The following is a 19,099-nucleotide window of genomic DNA, read 5'->3' as shown; positions in this document are numbered from 1 at the left end:
CTGCTGTGTAGTCATTTGTGCCATGGTGTTAATACACCTTTGTAGCCTTCTGTGTCTGCCTCTTAAGGTTGCAGTCTAGCTGTTGTTCAAGGGTTAATTTCCAGTAGTGGCCACATTGTTACTCTGGGTTTTTTGTTTGGAAAACCAATGGTTTAATATTTTTTAGTATGTTATCCATCTCATGGAGCAGCTAGCTGAGGCAAGTGATCTGATAGCCCAGCAATCACTAGATTTTTGTAAGAGGGAGGTGCGGAAAGATGCTCTTGGAGGAGGGCAACAGAATGCTGTTTTGTGTGGAAGTAGCCAGTGTTTGGTTCAGATTACACTAATGTGGAGCTGCATCCTTAGATGAACTTGCTTAGCGAAATACTGTGCGTTTTCACTTTCGTGTTTGGAAAGGGTTTTGCTGGATAACCCCACTTGCTGTGATTGAATACTTTTAATGCCCTTCTGCAAAGGGAGAGTATGCTTCTCTATCTGTCTCTCCAAAAGGCCTCTTGCCTACACAGAGACCAAAATTTTTTGATGCCTCTTGTTCGAGAGGTGTTTCAGGAAGATTCAGTTCGTGCTAAGACCTGATTTTAAGAAGATCTAGATCAATGTGGAACTCTCAAAAATGCTGGAAATCTTAAGGAAGAGTGATGCTGTTTACTGAGGAAACAGAGATTGGTGGAGCAGAGCACCAAGTCAGAAGCCAGGTTTCTCCTGGTGCAGCTGTTGGGGAGGGTAAGGGTATTTGCTACAGCTAAGGTGAAAGTTAGTTATATTCTTTTTGGTCTCACTGGCCCTTATGGCATCAGAAGTAAGGTAATTCAACTCACTGCTCCGGCAGAAAATGGTATTTAGAGTAGCTTTTCTGCAGAGTTAACAAGTTGATCTGCTGAGCATGAAAAGTGAGGTGAATGCTGGGAGGAATCTGTGCAGGGAGGTTGAGGGTGGGCAAGGGAACATAAATTGTCTCCTAATGACAGCTGAGCTGCTAGAGAACTTGGTGTAATGTGTGTTGCTTCACTTGCATTTTAACCCCATTTTAAGTACTTTATTTATCCACCACAGTTTCCTTCTTTCAAAAAGTCTGTATTCTCTCCCTTCTCGGTTTATTTTATTTTCAGGCTTCATTTACTTTTTGTGGTGTTGCCCTCTGGGGAAGGTCTTTAAGGCAGTTACTTCCCCAGAGCTTTTATATTCTAGCTAGATTTATTGGCCAACTGTTTCAAGCTGTAATAGAGTTGTGCCTGAAGACAGTAGTGGTCAGTTAGGAGGAGGTGTGGCTCAGTTGATGAGAAGATGACTGCAGGGCAGAATTAGCGATGGCCACTGCTGAAGCAGTGCAGGAAGCCAGTGTTGGATTAACTGGGAGATGCCTGGTCAGGGCCTGAGGGCAGAGATAAAGATGGATGGGGAAGACAGGACTGGAGCAGTGGCTGTCTGCTTGCCAGTTATAGAATTTTCCAGATTTTGAGGCACAGGTTTGAAGCAGCAGTTCCTTGATTTAGCCACCCATCCTCTGCAATGTTAATGCAGTTGCCCTACTTTAAAGTCATGTGCTGCCCTTAACACCATTGCAGGATTTAAAAAGTCTGGTTGAGACTGTTGTTGCACCTCCTTTTCTGCTGCACTGATCCGTTTGTTTATACACCAGAAAAACGTTTGGTGAAGGCTGTGATGCTCAAAATCTCTGTATGTGAAAAGGGTTAGATACAAGGGCAGTACTTGGTGCTCTGGGCCCCTGGAAGCTCATTTAGAGGTCTCTCAGATGTACTACAGAGGAACAAACCAATGTTTTGTAACAAATAGGCTGTCAGTGATAATAAGACTATCAGAAGCTTTTTTTTTTATTTTATTTTAAATGTTTTATGGAATTATATCCTTCTAAAAAGTCAGTTGGGTTTTTTTCCAGTGGAATTCTGTTGAATAATCACTTTTCTTCCCTTTTCTGACTCTAGCCCCTCCCGCCATTACTCCTTGTGTAGCTCATGTTTCTTGCTTCAGGAAACTCCCTGATCATCTCAATGTGTTACTCTTCTGCTAAGCACTCTCTTCAGTCTCACTTCTCTTCCTCTTGGCTGGAGAAAGCCTTCTCCAGTCCTTTGTCACTCCTGCAATTCACTGCAACTCATCTTTCCTGCTGGAAGATCTCTCTGGCTCTGCATGACCTCTTCAGCAGCTTTTGCCTCACAAGTGTTGCCAGTGAACTCTTAATCCAGCTCTGCTTCTGACTCCATTCCTCCTGAAAGCAACTTGCCACCACACATACCAGCTTCGAGGCAAGTTATGATCTGTCAGGAACGACAAGTAGCTGGAAAGTCCATGTGATCAGAGAGAGAAAGAAAGAAAAAGTTGAGGGCTGTGGTCTAAACTGGGAAAAGGAAGGACAGATTTGGTATATCTGCAGTAGGGCAGTTGTGGGACTGGAGAAAGAGAGAATCAGAAGTTGCCCAAGAGCAGTGGAGGACTGGAAGCACAGTGCAATACATCTCTGTTCGCTATCCACCCTTGAAGGGAGAGGTGGTCAGGTCTGTAACCAAATGATTTTCTGAATGAGCTGCAGCTGCTCCTTCACTCCCTTTTAATTTAAGAGTTCAGGATGCTGTAGCTTCCAACTGTAGCATGGCAATAAAAATATGAGAATGTGTACATTGTATTTCTGACTCTGGTAATAAAAGCTGGTTCTTGGCTGCTGGTTGGGGTTAAACCATGACAATTTAAACTCTTGAGTATAATTTCTGGGTGATTTTCAGAACCCTGTGATGTAGGAAAGTTATACACAGAGCCTGGTATCGAGACATTCCAGTAAAAAAGCTCTATAATGCAGTGAAATATGGTTTGGTTCTTTCTGTAGCCTGACTTAAGTTTCCAGTTCTCTCAGTGTAGATCCGGAGTCCATCTCAGCCTGAGCTCCTGAGATCCTGTCACCATGGAGACTGAAAGTGAGCAGAACTCCAACTCCACCAGTGGGAGCTCCAGTTCTGGAGGAAGCACCCGTCCTCAGATATCGCAGATGTCTCTTTATGAGCGACAGGCAGTACAGGTGAGACTGTCCTGGGATGTTCTGGGTTATGTTATGTTCTGGGATGGCATATGCATTGGTGGAAGGTGGTGGTGAGCCCTTTGGTGTTCCTCTGAGTTGTTGTGTGTCAAAGTGGGAGCATGCTTGAAGGACTGTTGTGTTTTCAGATTTAGAAATTCTTAACGCTAGGCCTGATGTTTAGTTCTTGCAGCCTGAAGTTTCGTGTTTTATAGGTAACTCCTTCAGTGTCCACACTCTTAGATTGAATCTGTATTGTGATCCAATAGATTGATTTTAGTCTGCTGTTCTAGAACAAGTCATTCAGTTTACCATCTCAGCTCCTCTAAGTAGTATATGCCCTCCATAAACATTCCACATGGAGACACATCTGCCTGTGTGAGCATGCACATCCCCAGATTCCCAGAGTTTATTAAAGTCTTCCAAATATGCTTTCTGCTTCCTGGAATACACCTGTGATTCAGTCTGTTACCAAATTTGTGACTGTACTATGTATTTTGATGTGCTGTTCTAGTGCCTGTGTTCTTTCATGTGGTCTAGGGATGTTGTCATGGCTGTTATTTATTTCTTCATTGGTCTCTTCAATCATTTCAAGGGCAGGCAAGTTTTGACAATTGGCTTTTCCTCTTTACCTAGGCCCTGCAGGCACTCCAGAGACAGCCCAATGCAGCCCAGTACTTCCATCAGTTTATGCTCCAACAGCAGCTTAACAGTGCCCAGCTTCACAGCTTGGCTGCTGTCCAGCAGGTGAGTTGCCAAGGGGCAGGAGGAGAGGAGTTGGATCATTCACTGGGGAAGATCCAGAGATTCTCTTTTTATACAGTGCTTGGTGCAGCAAGGCTATCCTGTCCCTAATGAGACAGTGACTCTCTAAACACATTGTTTTAAAACTAGCAAACTGGAAGCTTGATGCAAAGATTCATTCGTTTTTCAGGTACAAAGCAGGGAAGATAAAATTTGGCGTTCCCTTCAGGAAACTTGCTCTTCAGAGACCTTATGAGTACCCCCTGCACCTTCTTTAAATAAAAGATGGGTGGTTAAATCTGCAGTGGATTAATTAAAGTGAACGGTGGATTCATACCTCTCTGATAATAAACATGGTTGTGTTTGCATGAAATTTCAGGCAGTATCTCTACATTTTCTGTTTTGAAACTTAGTAGCCCATGTTGTCTTTACCAGCAAGAGGATCTGGGGTGGATCTCGTCTAGTCAGGAAGGTGGTTTTTTTAATTGAGATATATTTCTACAAATAAAGGTGTTTTGTGATGTGTAATTGTGGAATGATATTTTTTTACCAACTTAGCCCACCTACCAGACTTTATCATCAGTTGAAGAAGGATTATGTGGGATGTGAATTTAGTTCTGTTTGTATAACAATATCTCAATAGCTGTACTCCTTGGCTGTTAGTCCAGGATTTAGTTCTCAAAATCCCTACCTGTAGTTTTATATAGTATAGAGGGAATAGAATCCTCTCACCAGTTTTGCACAAATCTTAGTTACAAAACTAACTAAACTCATGCAGTGGAATTCCTGTGGGATTGGAGGTGATGGTGCATGGAGGAAGAAATCTATCAATATTTACATTCCTCCACAAACCATATGTGCTGTAATCTGAAATTTGTTACTTGAAATGCTATCGTTGCATTGTTACTGAGCGCCCAGTAAGGCATGTACCCATGGGTGAAAAGACTGAAGGTCATGCATTGTAAAGGTCTGTTGTCCACGGCCTGTGGAGGAGGTACCCAGTTGAATTGCTGCAGTTGATTTGTAGGTCACAGCAGAGATTTGTGCTCCTGTTCTCAGGAATGTTCTCAAATGATGAGACTAGGTGTTCTGACAAAGCCAAATAATTGGGTTGGTTTGAAAAGTTTGTTCCAGGTACATTTCTCTTGTCAATCTCTCTTGCAGGCTACAATTGCAGCCAGTAGACAGGCCAGCTCCCCCAACACTAGCACCTCGCAACAGACCACCACCACCCAGGCTTCTGTAAGTAAAACTGCTCCCTCACACACATCTTGAAGCCTCCCTCCCACTTCCCACCTTGTTCTTTCTCCTCTTTGTCTTTTAAGACAGCAGTCAGCCACACAACTTCTAAGAATGCTGGGAATCCACAAGATGCAGACAACTTTGAGGATTCGGGGTGTTACAATTATTGGTGGGGGTTAAGGAGACCAGAGATGGTTTCTGAGTGGGAGAGGCCTCTTAGCTGGAAAGGTAGGCATAGGTCTCTGTTTGCTGAGACTTTGGGGATATGTTGTCATGGGTTAGAAAGGGCTCAGGACTCTTTCTTACAAGAGAGTCATGAGCAGCTTGAAAAGGAATGCTCTTTTTGTCTTGGGCAGAGTAGTAGTCTGTTGAATGAGAGGATATCTGATTTCATAGTGAGTATTGGGGAGCTTGGATTTATTCAGAAAGTAGATGAGTTGGTAGGGTAGAGAAGGGTTTGTGGGTTTCTTACCTTTGCTTGAGAGTCTGGAGAGAATGATGTATTTGTTTTGGACCTCTTATTGCAGTTGCATGCTAACAGCAATACTCAAGCTCAGCATACAAATGAGATTAGTATCCAGGGCTTTGGTTAGTTTAGATTGCATAGCCTCTAAAACAAGAACTCTTTTCTTCTTGGTCCCCTGTGGGATACAGGAAAAAATGTAAAATGTCTGTTCTGGCTGTACCCCAGTAAGCAAATTTGTACTTATTTCTTTGCCTCCATCTCTTCATATATGATTCGGGGCTTTTTTCTGTTCTAAGATCAACCTAGCCACCACATCAGCTGCTCAGCTGATCAGTCGGTCACAGAGTGTGAGTTCCCCCAGTGCCACCACCCTGACACAGTCTGTGCTCCTTGGGAACACCACCTCACCGCCTCTCAACCAGTCACAGGCCCAGATGTACCTCCGGGTAAGACACGTGCATGCAAAAGGTGTCCTCTCCATGAACCCCACTTACTAGCCACTTCACTGTTTCACTGCTTGGGATTACCAACACCTTTGGACTAACTCTGGGTTTAAGGATGTTGCAGTATATTTTAAAATCAAATGGGGAATCTCTTGTCCCAAAAAACACAAGTTTGACTTCGGGCTCAACTTTTGAGTGTAGATGAACTCTGTATTGTGTGGCACAAGTGAGAATGTTAAGAACTGTGTTTGTCTCTGCTCTGCATAGATGTTAAAGATCCCATAGCACTTCTCACTAGAGTGTAAATCTGCAATATATGTCCTAGACTTGAATATAGCTCAGAGAAAGAAAGTTACTCTTCTGGTTCAGTGCTGGAACAGATATGTGGTAAATTACTCTTCTGCCACTGATGAGCTCAGGGATGCAAGTTAGGATTCAAGTAAGTCTAGAAACATAGCTCAGTGTGAGCAAATATGTCATCCTTTTAATTTCTTTGAAGTGCAGGTAAATAGAAAGCATTAGGCTTGACTGTATATAGTCTGGGGTTTGATTGCCTACTTGAAAAATATTTTCTGTGTCTCTGTTGGCTTCAGATACAGATTGTAATCCCTTTCTTTTCAAGCAGCCCTTATCTTGGATGTATGTCTTTCATCACTGTTTCTCAACCAGTCCCAGATATGAAAAGTCCATCCACCAGTCCCATCTGCAAATTCAATGATACCTCAGTCTTTTAACCAGCCTTGGGCAGTTCTGTGGGAATTGGCCCAGACGCGTATTTGATAGAAGGGTGCTTGTTTCCATAAGGAAACTATTCCCAGTTTTCTGCTCCTGAGGGTTATGTTCAGTGTTACAGTGCAGGGAGGGCTGGGGATTTTGCAATGTGTGACATTGCAGCCCAGTGTTGCTTTGTAATCTGTTTGCTTGTGGTTCGTTGTCTTTCCGTCTCTCTTCCCTTCCATTCCTTTCATTCCACATCACAGCCACAGCTGGGGAACCTGTTGCAGGTAAACCGGACCTTGGGCCGCAATGTCCCTCTTGCCTCCCAACTCATCCTGATGCCCAACGGGGCTGTGGCTGCTGTCCAGCAGGAGGTACCACCCACTCAGTCTCCTGGGGTCCATGCAGACTCAGACCAGGTCAGTGACACACTCTCCCAGAGTCCTCCCTTTCCCCTGCTTTCTAACACTCCACACTCTGGTCTTCGTTTCAAGCTGTCCCTGTATAGTAGATGAGCTCTGTTTTATCCACAACCTGTGTCCATGTGCAGGCAGGAGATTCTGTTCTCTTTTGCCACCATGTTGGCTTTTTGCCTCCAGAGATGGGATTCATTTCTGCTTAAAATTTCTGAGGTGAGCCACAGCCTGGATCGATCCCATCTTCATGGTTTCTTGGTTGTCCTTGTGCGAAAAGAACTGTTGAGTTCTATGTCCAGTTTTCAGTTACTTTGCAATTAAAGTCTTTGCCAGAGGTAGTATTCCTTCACCCAGTTGGTTTGTTCTTGTAAAGATGCCAAATACTGAACAGGCCACAAGGTCTTGGCTCCTGCATTCATCTGTAAGTAATTCTCCAGGTCAGGGAGCTGTCATGGCTTTTAATTTACCTTTTCCTATCCCACTCATTCTTGGGATTTCCAGTTACTTCATATTTTTCTTGTATGGAGCACTTTCTTTGAAGAAAAGTCAGCCATGATCAGACTTTGAAGATAACATTGCATTTGAAGGAGAAGTAAATACAGAGGATGGCAGCATCAAAATTCAGAGGAACTGGTAAAATTGGAAAGGATGTGGCCATGAGTAGATCCGTGGACCTGCTGAGTGGAAAGCCCTGCACAGGGGGAGGAGGCAGGTGGCACAAAAATTGAAAAGGAATGACTGGTCTTTAAAGGAGTATCTCAGTGCTATTAGAGCCGTGCTAAACTGGGTCCTACCAATGCAAAGGTATGGCAAGCAGGTCTGAAGGCTGTCACATGCCTTGGAGAAAGATGGTATACTTAAATGCTGGTCACAGAGTGCCATGAGATCTTTAATTTCCATCAGAGATGGGGCAGAAGGGAGTTCAGGATAATGTGCTTCCTGAGGAGGGCCGTGCCTGAGCTTTGCCCTACAGTATTAACTGCTCACATGTGACTTGATGCATCAACATAGCTTGCATCCCAGTAGAGTGTGTTGCTTTCATGTTCTCTGTCAAACTTCCAGCAAGTAACATACATAAAGCAAATGAATTCTGTTTTGTGTGTCTGTTTCTAGGTGCAGAACTTGGCTGTGAGGAGCCAGCAGACCTCAGCTAGTAATGCCCAGCTCCAAGGCTCTGCTCAGAAGGCAGCTCTGCCAGGAAGCTCCCAAGCTTCGGGCCTACCACAGGCCACCAGCACGGGCCAGACCGTGACAGTGGCTCAGGCTTCCTCTGGCAGTGCAGGCCAGTCCCTCAACCTGAGCCAGGGGGCAGCAGGCAGCAATGGTGTCTCTGGGGGTGTGGTGGCAAGCGGTGGGAACCAGACCTCAATGGGATTGAGCCAGACCTCCTCGGCAAGTGTTGCTGGCAGTTGCCAAAGGAAAGGCACAGGAGTGGTTCAGCCGTTACCGATAGCAGCTGCCCAGGCCGTGACCATCAGCCAGGGAAGCCAGACAGAGACAGAGAATGCAGCCACAAAGAAGGGTGAAACAGACAGCAGTGGACAGCAAACGGTGGGCATGAACCTGACCAGGACCGCTACACCAGCACCCAGCCAGACATTGATCAGCTCAGGTAAGTGCAGACCTGTTCCTTCTCTTAAAGAGTACTGGGCTCTCTCAAGAATGACACTGGAAAGCTTCATAGTGAGAGGTTTTCAAACACACCTCCCAGCTTTAGGGTTCCCAGAGACTTGTCTCAAGGGATTATCCCTCTCTATTAGCACAAGAAATTGATTAGTCGCTTATGTCCTCTGCAAGTAAGCTGCCAGTCATTTAGTACCTCAGTGACTCAAACCAGTGCAGTGGCTGCCTGCCTTGTTGTTTTTGTTGCTGTTCACAGCTGCACTGTTGCTAACTTTTCTGCTCTGTTTTTATCCCCACTCTCTGTTTGTATAGCAACATATACACAGATCCAGCCACACTCGCTGATCCAGCAGCAGCAGCAGATCCATCTGCAGAAGCAGGTGGTGATCCAACAGCAGATAGCCATTCATCACCAGCAGCAGTTCCAGCACCGCCAGTCCCAGCTCCTCCACACAGCCACCCATCTCCAACTGGCCCAACAGCAGCAACAGCAGCAAGCAGCATCTCTGACCCAACAGCAGCAGCAGGCTCAACCTCCGCAGCAGCAGGCTCCACCTCAAAACCAGCAGCAGGCTCAGACCCTTGTGGTGCAACCTATGTTGCAGTCCCAGCCACAGCCTTTGCAGCTCCAGCAGGATGGTCCTTGCCAGCCAGCTACCAAATCAGCTATAACAATTCAGTCAAAATCTCTGGTCACCCCCATCAAACCGCCTCAGCTTGGGCCTGCCAAAATATCAGCAACACAGCAGCCTCCACCACACATCCCAGTGCAGGTAGTGGGTACTCGGCAGCAGGGCTCAGGCCAAGCCCAAGCACTGGGTTTGGCTCAAATTGCTGCAGCAGTGCCGACATCCCGGGGAATGCCAGCTGTAGTCCAGCCTGTTTCCCAAGCCCATGCTGCTTCCCCATCATCTTCAGCTCCAGCATCCTCACAGGAAGCTCCCCCTCTCACCACAGGGGTGAATTTGGCACAAGTTCAAGGCACAGCCCACATGGTGAAGAGCCCAGCTTCCTCTCCAGTTGTGGCTCAGATGCCAGCAGCATTCTACATGCAGTCTGTCCAGTTGCCAGTAAGTGATACCATTGAGAAGGAGAGTAGCATATGGATTCTCTTTGTTCATTCCTAGGACACCAATCGCAGTCCAGGCCCAGGTCAGTGGGATGGGATGGGTAAGGGCTTTGGGGAAAGGGATGTGGAGTCTTTTTTACGCTCAAAAACACTAATTCTGATACAGCCCCTGGGGTTACTGACTGCAAGCATTTCTCTTCCACATTACCATTCAAAGGCTTGCACGAAGTAAATAGGTGCCCCAAATGGGGTAAGTGTCTGCATCACATAATAAGTATCACGTTTAACGGTGTGGTGGGTTGACCTTGGCTGGCTGCTGGGTGACCACCAAGCTGCTACTCTATCACTCCCCCTTCAGAACAGGACAGAGGATGAAAAATACAATGAAAAGTTTGTGGGTTGAGATAAGGATGTGGAGATCACTTGCCAATTACCATCATGGGCAAAACAAACTCAGTTTAGGGAAATTAATTTATTTTACTGCCAATTAATCAGAGTAGGATCATTGGAAATAAGAACAAATCTGAAAAGCATGTCCCCCCTTCTTCACAAGCTCAACTTTACTCCTGACTCTTCTACCTCCTTCTTGTGAGTGGTGGAGGAGGATAGAAAATGGAGGTTGTGGTCAATTCAAAAGGTTTTGTCTCTTCCTCATGCTTTTTCCTGCTGTAGTATGGGATCCCTCCTCTGGGATACGGTCCTTCATGAACTTCTCCAGTGTGGGTCTTTCCCTCAGGCTGCAGTTCATTTGGATACTTTTGGGTCACAGACCCCTTGGTGTGTGGTACCAGCCACTGATTCTAGGCCTCAGAGGATCCCCTAGCAACAGGCTATGCAGAGGAAAACAAAGATGATTCATGTTCCACAGGCCTCGTCCATGCTGCTGTGAATTGTCCAGCTAGGGCCTGCCTAAATCCCAGGGACAACAGCACTTTGCCACCTCAGATATCCTTATCCATTTGCTGAGATTGTTTCTAAGCTGTCTGCTTCTTCAGGAAGATGTCACAAGATTTGTTTGATTTTTAGAGTGAGGGAACAATTCTGCTCTTAGTGAACATGTATCCCTTACTCTTTTGACTCTCCTTACTTGAAACAGATCTGATTTAACCAAAAGCCTGTTCAGAAACTGCTGCGTGAATGTCATTCCATTTCTTCCTGGAATAATTCTTTGATGTTCACATAGTATCTTGGTGGTATATGAATGTATCAGCATGAATTGGGACACCAGATCCTAGTCTGTGGTATGGTAGTGAGCCTTCTCAAGTTTTGTTCTTTGCTAGGCAAATGCTCCTAAGTATGTACCATGAGGGAGCTAGAGACATCTCCAGAAGGAACCAGGCTGGAAATGAAGTATGATGGAGCAGGACGCATCTTTTTTTCTTTTTCTTTTTTTTCCTTCGATCTGTCTTGTTCTTTGCTTTGGAGCTTCTCTATCTGCTCATATGTTCCTCTGTATTCATGCAGGGCAAATCTCAGACCTTAGCAGTAAAGCGCAAGGCAGAGTCAGAGGAGGAGAAGGAGGAGTCGCCCAGTGTCACTGCGCTGCTGCCTGCCAGGTCCTCTCCTGTGACAGACAGCCCCAAAAACGTGGAGGAGAAGAGTGGCCTTGGAGGTGAGGTACAAAGGAGAGCTCTACTTTGTATGTTGATGATCTGATCTCATATTCCGTTTGAAGTAGATGGAGCAAAGGTAACTGACTCCTGTCCTGCTGTTAACTTTCCAGATAATTCTGATACTGCTGCCATTGCAACCCCAAATACCACGTCAAGTGAAGGAGCCTCAGTCACCCCCACCTCTGCTTCCACCCCAAACCTGGCAATGATGTCACGTCAGATGGGAGACTCCAAACCCCCACAAGCCATTGTCAAGCCTCAGATCCTCACACACATCATTGAAGGCTTTGTCATCCAGGAAGGAGCAGAGCCCTTTCCAGTAGGGATCTTCTGTTGAGGGGGAAGGAGGTGTAGCACCCTCTTGGGAGGGTGGCGGGCTTCCTCCTATCCAAAGATGTATCTTTCCCCTTGTTCTAACTCAGCATTTTTGACCTGAGACACAGACAGTGAAAAGGAGGGGAAAGAAGGGAGGTGTCACGTATGAAGCAACGCATTAAGAGATGGCATTAAAGAGAATGGGTTGAAAGGAATAAAACAAGTGTTTTGTGAACTGGTTACTCCAGTAGTCCCCAAAGCAATAATTCATGCAGGAATTTTAAGGTGGTTCTTCTCTCTGATTTTCAGTGAGGGAAAGATGCACTGCATTTTGAACATGCAGTGAGGGAAGTTAAAGCAAGTAAGGGGAAATGTAGTTACGTGGAATTGCAGGCTATTCAAGGCAGATAATACTTTGACATCTTTGAATGAAGCCTCAAGCCTCTGAGTCAGGAAGGAGTAATAAATTCATTCAGCATCCCTCGTTCCCTATTAGGCAGAGGGATTCTTCTGAGCTGAGGTGTGAGCGGCATATGCCTTGCAGAGGGCAGCGGACACAGAGAATCGTTTAGTGATGAATCCAACTCTTTCTTTTACTATCCAGGTGGGTTGTTCTCAGCTATTGAAAGAATCTGAGAAATCGCTGCAGGGAGATGCTCCTTCTGGCCAGAATGAAAACCTGTCCAGCAATTCTCTAGGAGAGGACAGTGCTTCTATGGGTGAGTTTCAGCACCAGAAGGCCTAGATAGTGTTACGGAGAGTTTCTGCTCTCTGGTACTCTATTACTAACTTTATACTTTATGGGCTTGTCTCTCTGCCTGGTAACTCCTTAGAGTCAGGGAGCTATGGATGTGGGATCTTCTCAAGTGCCAGAAAACAATACTTTTTTGTTGTTGTTAATATGATCTAACACATCCTGTGTCAGTAATAAGCAGAAGAATCTGAACTGTACATGTATGTAATGACTGTGAAGGTTGTGTAGACACAGCAGAGAGTGTAATGATTGAGAGTTTCCCCATAGCCCTGTAGGATGTGAGGGATATGCTATATTTTGCTTGTTCTGTGAAATGGTACTGATGAGAAAAAAACCCTGCTCTGTTCAATATCCTGGGTTCCTAATTAGTGGAGATTCTGCCTCTATTTTCCCAGGTTCTTCCCCAAGCTAGCTACTTACTAGGTTCAGTAGAACATGGTGCTAGGAATCTGTCTGCTCAGAAGAATAATAGAATGGGGAATCATTGTGTGTGTGACCTGCTTCAGTTCAGATCATCACCTGTTGTATCTCTGTATCTCACTAGAACTTGATAAGAAGGCAAACTTGTTGAAGTGTGAATATTGTGGGAAGTATGCCCCAGCAACCCAGTTCCGTGGCTCCAAGAGGTTTTGTTCCATGACCTGTGCTAAAAGGTAATAATAGCAAGTCATCAGTTTCCTTATCTCTGACTACACATTTTCTAGAACTGGATATGTGCTCCTTCTCAAGTAGTATACAAGACTTTAGTACATCTGAACCTTCCTCTATGGGACATATTGGCTTCAGAGATCCTTTAGGACTCTAAATGATTTGTGAATGCTTCTAGGTCCAGAGAGATGGATATGGTGTTGAGTATAAACAGGATTTCTGGCTTGCTCATAAAATGAAGGGGGATGTTCTGGGGCTCCAAAGAACCTCTCTTCAGTGAAGCACACATTTCACTGACTAAATAAATGCACACCGATAGCTTTCTGATGCATTGGTACCAGACAAAAACACAAGGGAGCATTGGGGGGAAAACAAGTTAGACTAGTTAGGCTAACTGTTGATAGCTGTTGAACTGACTCCTGTTGATAGCACAGTGCTTGTTATGGGTCTTTTTTCCCTTAGGGGAATGACTTAATTGACCCTTCAGATGTTAGAACAAGACTCTGTTGTCCAGATATTGCTTGTGTCAGAAGTCTGGACTGGTTCCTTCCAAGAGTTAGTCTTAGAAGGAGGAGGAACAGAACTTGATGGTAAAGAGGAGTTTTATCCCCATCTAGAGCAAGGAGAAATATTAGGTTTAGATAGTTGCTGTTTCCTGACTGCTGCTCTGCTTCTGCTCATTTGAGGTACAACGTCAGCTGCAGCCATCAGTTTCGGCTGCAGCGAAAGAAGATGAAGGAATTCCAGGAATCTAACTATGCTCGTGTGCGCCGACGGGGACCACGGCGCAGCAGCTCCGAAATTGCTCGAACAAAGATCCAGGGCAAGCGCCACAGGGTAAGGCCATAGTCTTGTTGGGGCAGGTATCTCTGAGGTGTCACTGCTGGATGTACCACTTTGTCACAGTAGATGTAGTTGTACTACATGCCAGGTGCACACTGGCATGCTTGTTACACAAGGCACAGTGAGCTGTTCTAATCGCTCATCTACTGCAGAAAGTGGATTCACATTTGTACTTGTTCTTTTCAGTTTGTGTTCACTCCTATCTGTGTCTCGAAGGTCTCAGTGAGTGAGATCAGCCTTTGTAGAAAACAATCCACTTTTGCTATTTGATTAGCAGTCTTCCACATGAGTGGCTTGGATCAGATTATAGAAGAATTGAGTGAGCTTCAGTGCTTATGTGAGGGAGTTGTTGTGTCAGCTGCCCCTGGACCAACAGCCTGAGACAATTGTTCCAGACTATTAGGACAAATTGTGCTGTTCCCAGTGTCTTCTTTTGCAGCTAGTAATTATGAATTTCTTGCAAAACACCTTTTGTTCTTTTTTTCTTTCCTATGTGCTTGTAGGGCCAGGAAGACTCGAGTCGAGGCTCTGATAACTCTAGCTATGATGAAGCTTTGTCCCCTACATCTCCAGGACCCCTGTCAGTAAGAGCCAGTCATGGAGAGAGGGACCTGGCAAACTCTAGTATGGCCCCACCTACCCCAGATCTACATGGCATCAATCCAGTCTTCCTGTCCAGCAATCCTAATCGTTGGAGTGTGGAGGAAGTGTATGAGTTCATTGCATCACTGCAAGGTGAAGTTAAGATCCTCTCCTGCACTCCTGTGATCCAGTACCATGGGGAGATTTGTTGGCTCCTTTTCTGGAAAGGAAATGGTGTCACTGTTGCCTAGTGCTTTTGTACAAGTTTCTGAATTGGAGTAGGTCATACAGATGGATTCTCAGGATATATTTCTCAAGTAGCCTGTGTCCTCAGGCAGACTGGACTAGAGTGGGGAGGGGGGTTGCTTAGAGTCCTAGCTTGTTTTTCTGTACCTGCCAGAGGCTCAAAGAATAGGAACGAGGGGAGTGCCCAGCACACATTTGTTTCTTACTGTCTTTTTTTTTTATATGTTCCACAGGGTGCCAGGAGATTGCTGAGGAGTTTCGATCACAAGAAATTGATGGCCAGGCCCTGTTGCTTCTGAAGGAGGAACATCTCATGAGTGCCATGAACATCAAGCTGGGACCAGCTCTCAAGATCTGTGCCAAGATCAATGTCCTCAAGGAGACCTAACAGCTCTGAAGCCAGAGGTCTCACTTTTGCTCTGGTCCCAAGGCAGCTGCCAGTTTTGGAGCTTCCTGCTGGGGCGGGGAAGAATGGGACAGTCCCCTATGGTCTTGCATTCAAGAGGAATAAGAAGGAATTTAACTGATTGAAACTGCCATGCACAAGACCATGTCTTAGTCTCTTAATGGTGCTATGAGGTTGAAGAAAACTGCCCTGGGGCCTTTAAACAACTTTCCTTCTTCCTGATTTTGAATATGCCTCCTATATGTACCACATAAATATGTGAAGGGGATCTCTTTCTGTCTTAGAAGACTTCTGAAAGGGAACTGCCCTTACCCCTTTTTGCCACAGCAGGTCTGCTAGATCTTAGTTTTCAATATCACTGCCGGAACTTGAGGCATAGGAAGAGCTGGCCCCACATGGACATTGGGAGCTTCTGTGCTTGGGGCTTTTATGAAGGGGAACTAGAAAATTCCAAGTGACAGAGGTGGACAAACAAGAATTTGAGTAAAAGGAGCTGCTGCTGTTCCACTCTTAAAAATACCTAGGCTGCTCATGAACTGGGCTTAACAGCCATTCCAGCGTGCATACCAAATGAAGGCCAGTGGCAATAGGAGCTGTCTTGTCTTCATTCTGCATGTGTACAGGAGACAGTAAAGCTAAAGTGTTGTGGCAGCTATTCGCTCCAGGTGCTCCTCTCAGTACCAGTCAGAGGATTTTTCCTGAGTACTCATGACGAAGTGTTGGGAAAATTAAGGGGATGGGGATTGACTTACATTAGGGAACCTTGCAGCACTAGGTTTGTCTTCCCATTGTGCTAGGGCATAATTTACAGATCCAAAGCAGTCTCCAGAAGCACCAAGGCTCTTCATGAAGTGGGCTGGTCTGGTTTTTTTTTTTTTTTTTGGGGGGTTTTGGTTTTTGGGTTGGTTTTTTTTTTTTGGTGTTATCAGTTTGTATTATTTTTGTGTCTGTCTTCATTATCCTCAGGAGAGCTTATGGGACAAAGTTTAAGCTGGCAGGATTGTACCGCCTGCCTCAGGCTTTTTTGTTGTTGTTGTTGTTGTTGCTGTTGTAAAACAAATATTTCTGTTCTTCAGTTAGAAAAAAACAAACACACGGCCTGCAAGAACTAAATACTAAACCTTTAATGCTACTTCTCATTCCTACTTCTCCTTCATTATCCTCAGGAGAGCTTATGGGACAAAGTTTAAGCTGGCAGGATTGTACCGCCTGCCTCAGGCTTTTTTGTTGTTGTTGTTGTTGTTGCTGTTGTAAAACAAATATTTCTGTTCTTCAGTTAGAAAAAAACAAACACACGGCCTGCAAGAACTAAATACTAAACCTTTAATGCTACTTCTCATTCCTACTTCTCATTTTAGGCAAACCTTTAATGCTACTTCTCATTCCTAAGGGGTATAATTTTTGTTTAGGCTGAGTTTCTCCCAGTCAGCCCTTCCAAGTTTGGTGTCTTTAAGGACTAAATTGGTATTCTGAGGTTTTGTAACCAAATTGTCAAAGGTGAAAACCTGGGCAGAGTTCTTCTCTTCCAGAAGCATCTCTGCTTCAAAGAAACAGGCAAAAAACCTGAAGAAGTTACACAAACCACGAAGAGGTAAGTGCCCTCTAGAGCCAAATACCTGAAATCAAGATGGTGTTATAAAACCATGTGTCTCCACTTTTCTGTTTTCAGAGGTTTCACATGCATATTTGAGTGAAATGTAAGACTGTTGCGTGGAAAGCAACCTAGTGTTGCAGGAAAGCTATAGTAGCATGGGAGAAGGCCTACTAACATAGGTAGGAAGACATTAGAGATCTTTGGGATGGGCTCTTTATTGACCCTTGTTAGAAAAAGGAAGGAAAGTACTTGGTAGATGGAAAAAATATGGCCGCAGCTTCCCAGTTTTAACTCTACTGTTGAATCTCACTTTTGTGACATCCTTGTTCCTGTGAGAGAAGACTTGAGACTTTTGGAATGAAAACCGGCCCAAAGGAAGCTGCATGTGCTTGCTTGCACCCTGATAACACTATTTGGTCTGATGTAATCTGGGGACAGGGAAGGGGAATGTTAAAATCAGCAATGGGCAGAGGAAGGCTGCCCTTAAATCGTTTTATTGTTAGCAGGCTGGGTGTGATAAAACTGTTTAGTTTGACCCTTGGCAGCAGGGTAGGCAGGCAGCTAGCCTGCTGCTGTTAACTAGCTACTTCTGAGGACTGGATTTTATTTCAGTCAAATGGGAAGGCTTCACTTGTTCATTTCATGTTCAGTGTTCTTAATAAAAAAATGCTTGTTCAGTCTTTGCAGGTCTGGCTGCTTTTTAACCCCCCTCCCAAACTGGATGTTCCCTGCGTGTTTGAGAAGTGCAACCTTCATCACAATGTTACTTTTGATTTTCTTTGTTGCAGCGAAATACAGAGAAAAATTCATCCATCCATAACTACCTGAGCTTTTAGAGTTTCAGTTTTGAAAGATGTGTATGGCCTTCCCTCTTAAGCCCTAAGGGAACTGGAGTTAATACAAGGTGGCAGCAAGAAACGTGTGCTAACAAGAACAAATTCATTGCTGCCGCTGAGGCACAAAGACCCTTTGGGTAAGAAAGTGCTCTGGCGCCAAAGCAAGCTCCTCTTACATCAGCACAACACTTCACTGGGTTTTTTGGTCATTTTATTTTTGAAAGTTGTGTTTTGTACAAAAAAAATTACCTTAAAACACCACCATGAAAAACAGTAACAACAGACTTAGTGACTTCCTATTTTTCCCATGTTATGAGAAAGATTGAGACTGTAACAAAAGTCCAAAAAGCAGAAATTGTTTGCCCACTAAACCCAGCAAGAAAGCAGGGCCCCCCCCCCCTTCTCAGTGCCATTGTTCAGACTGTTTTAGCAGTATTTAAAAATACATGAACCTCACCTGTACTCTGCTGTTAACAGTAGTGGCTTGCTTATTTACAGTCTCTGCTCTCAGGACTGGGGGCACTTCTCTGCCAGGCTACAATAGGGTAGAATGGGTTTGCTCAGAGTTTAGCCCTCACATAAAAAGCAATTAAGAATCAAAGTGCCAAGTTCCTGAAGGTTCCCATTAAGTCTACAACTCAGCTGTACCTGCTTTTCACTAGAGCCCCAGGAGGTCTCTTTCACTCCCAGCCAGTGGTAGTATATAAGTACCATCTGCACAGGGCAAGTGTTTTAAGACTGGCCTGCACCATGCTTAAGGGGACAGTGATTTATAAAAGCTGAGCCCATGTAAGAGCAAGAGTCCCTTATGCAGTTTTCAATGTGTTAGCAGTCTTCTCCTGGGCTTCCAAGCTTCCTTTTATATAAAAATAAGTTGTGATAGCTTCACAGGAAAACCCTCTGCCAAACAAGGATCTTCTGGAGGGCATGAAATCACAATGGTGACAGTGAGTGAGCTGTGTGGGCAGTCACCTCGGGAAGCCTGTAGAAGAACTGAAGTGGCAGCAACCTGTCTCATTTTGCCTTGATGTCAGTTTCAGTTTATATTCCTTTTCCCTAGCAGCACATAGTTTCCTTTTGCTTCTCAATGACTGAGAAAACCAAGACAATATTTTGACTGAACTGAAAAGTCACAATGAGACAGGATTTAATTCCTATGATTTTTTAGCATTGCCTCTCTCCAGTCTAAGAGGATGGCATGCATCCCTTTAACAGTTGCTGAAGGAAGCTAGTACTTCTCAACACTTTGCCATTAGGAAAACAAAAGACTGCAGAGGTGCTAATGCCCCTTCTGCCCTCCCCAGAGTCTGGCATAGAGTGGTTATGCTGGCAGAAACTGCAGCAGGGCAGAAGTTAGAAAAACTGAAAATGCATTCAAAGAAAAACAATTCCAGTGTCTTAGAGATCCTGTAAACCCTAGAGAAAAGAAATAAAAAGACACAAAGTATCCCTTTTACAGTGTCAGCTGTTTTAACCCATGGCCTTTGTTCCTTCCTCTTTCTGTACCCATCCAT

At 44.8% G+C, this 19,099-nt stretch overlaps 1 protein-coding gene across 1 annotated transcript; it reads left to right on the top strand.

Annotated features, from left to right (window-relative positions):
- Window positions 1–2,917: 2,917 nt before the first annotated feature.
- Window positions 2,918–15,306, top strand: PHC1 (polyhomeotic homolog 1 (Drosophila)). The gene is made up of 14 exons (XM_009078084.1): window positions 2,918–3,031; window positions 3,665–3,775; window positions 4,937–5,014; window positions 5,777–5,926; window positions 6,904–7,059; window positions 8,170–8,668; window positions 8,992–9,749; window positions 11,213–11,360; window positions 11,472–11,680; window positions 12,281–12,395; window positions 12,975–13,083; window positions 13,765–13,915; window positions 14,425–14,656; window positions 14,983–15,306. The coding sequence occupies exons 1-14, from the start codon at window positions 2,918–2,920 to the stop codon at window positions 15,135–15,137; spliced, it is 2,985 nt and encodes a 994-aa protein (XP_009076332.1). The 3' UTR covers window positions 15,138–15,306.
- The last annotated feature ends 3,793 nt before the right edge of the window (window positions 15,307–19,099 follow it).

This window comes from Acanthisitta chloris, unplaced genomic scaffold (genome assembly GCF_000695815.1).
Source record: "Acanthisitta chloris isolate BGI_N310 unplaced genomic scaffold, ASM69581v1 scaffold26287, whole genome shotgun sequence".
NCBI lineage: Eukaryota > Metazoa > Chordata > Aves > Passeriformes > Acanthisittidae > Acanthisitta > Acanthisitta chloris.
The sequence above is the reverse complement of the archived record's forward strand: the minus strand, read 5'-3'. Positions and strand labels throughout refer to the sequence as shown.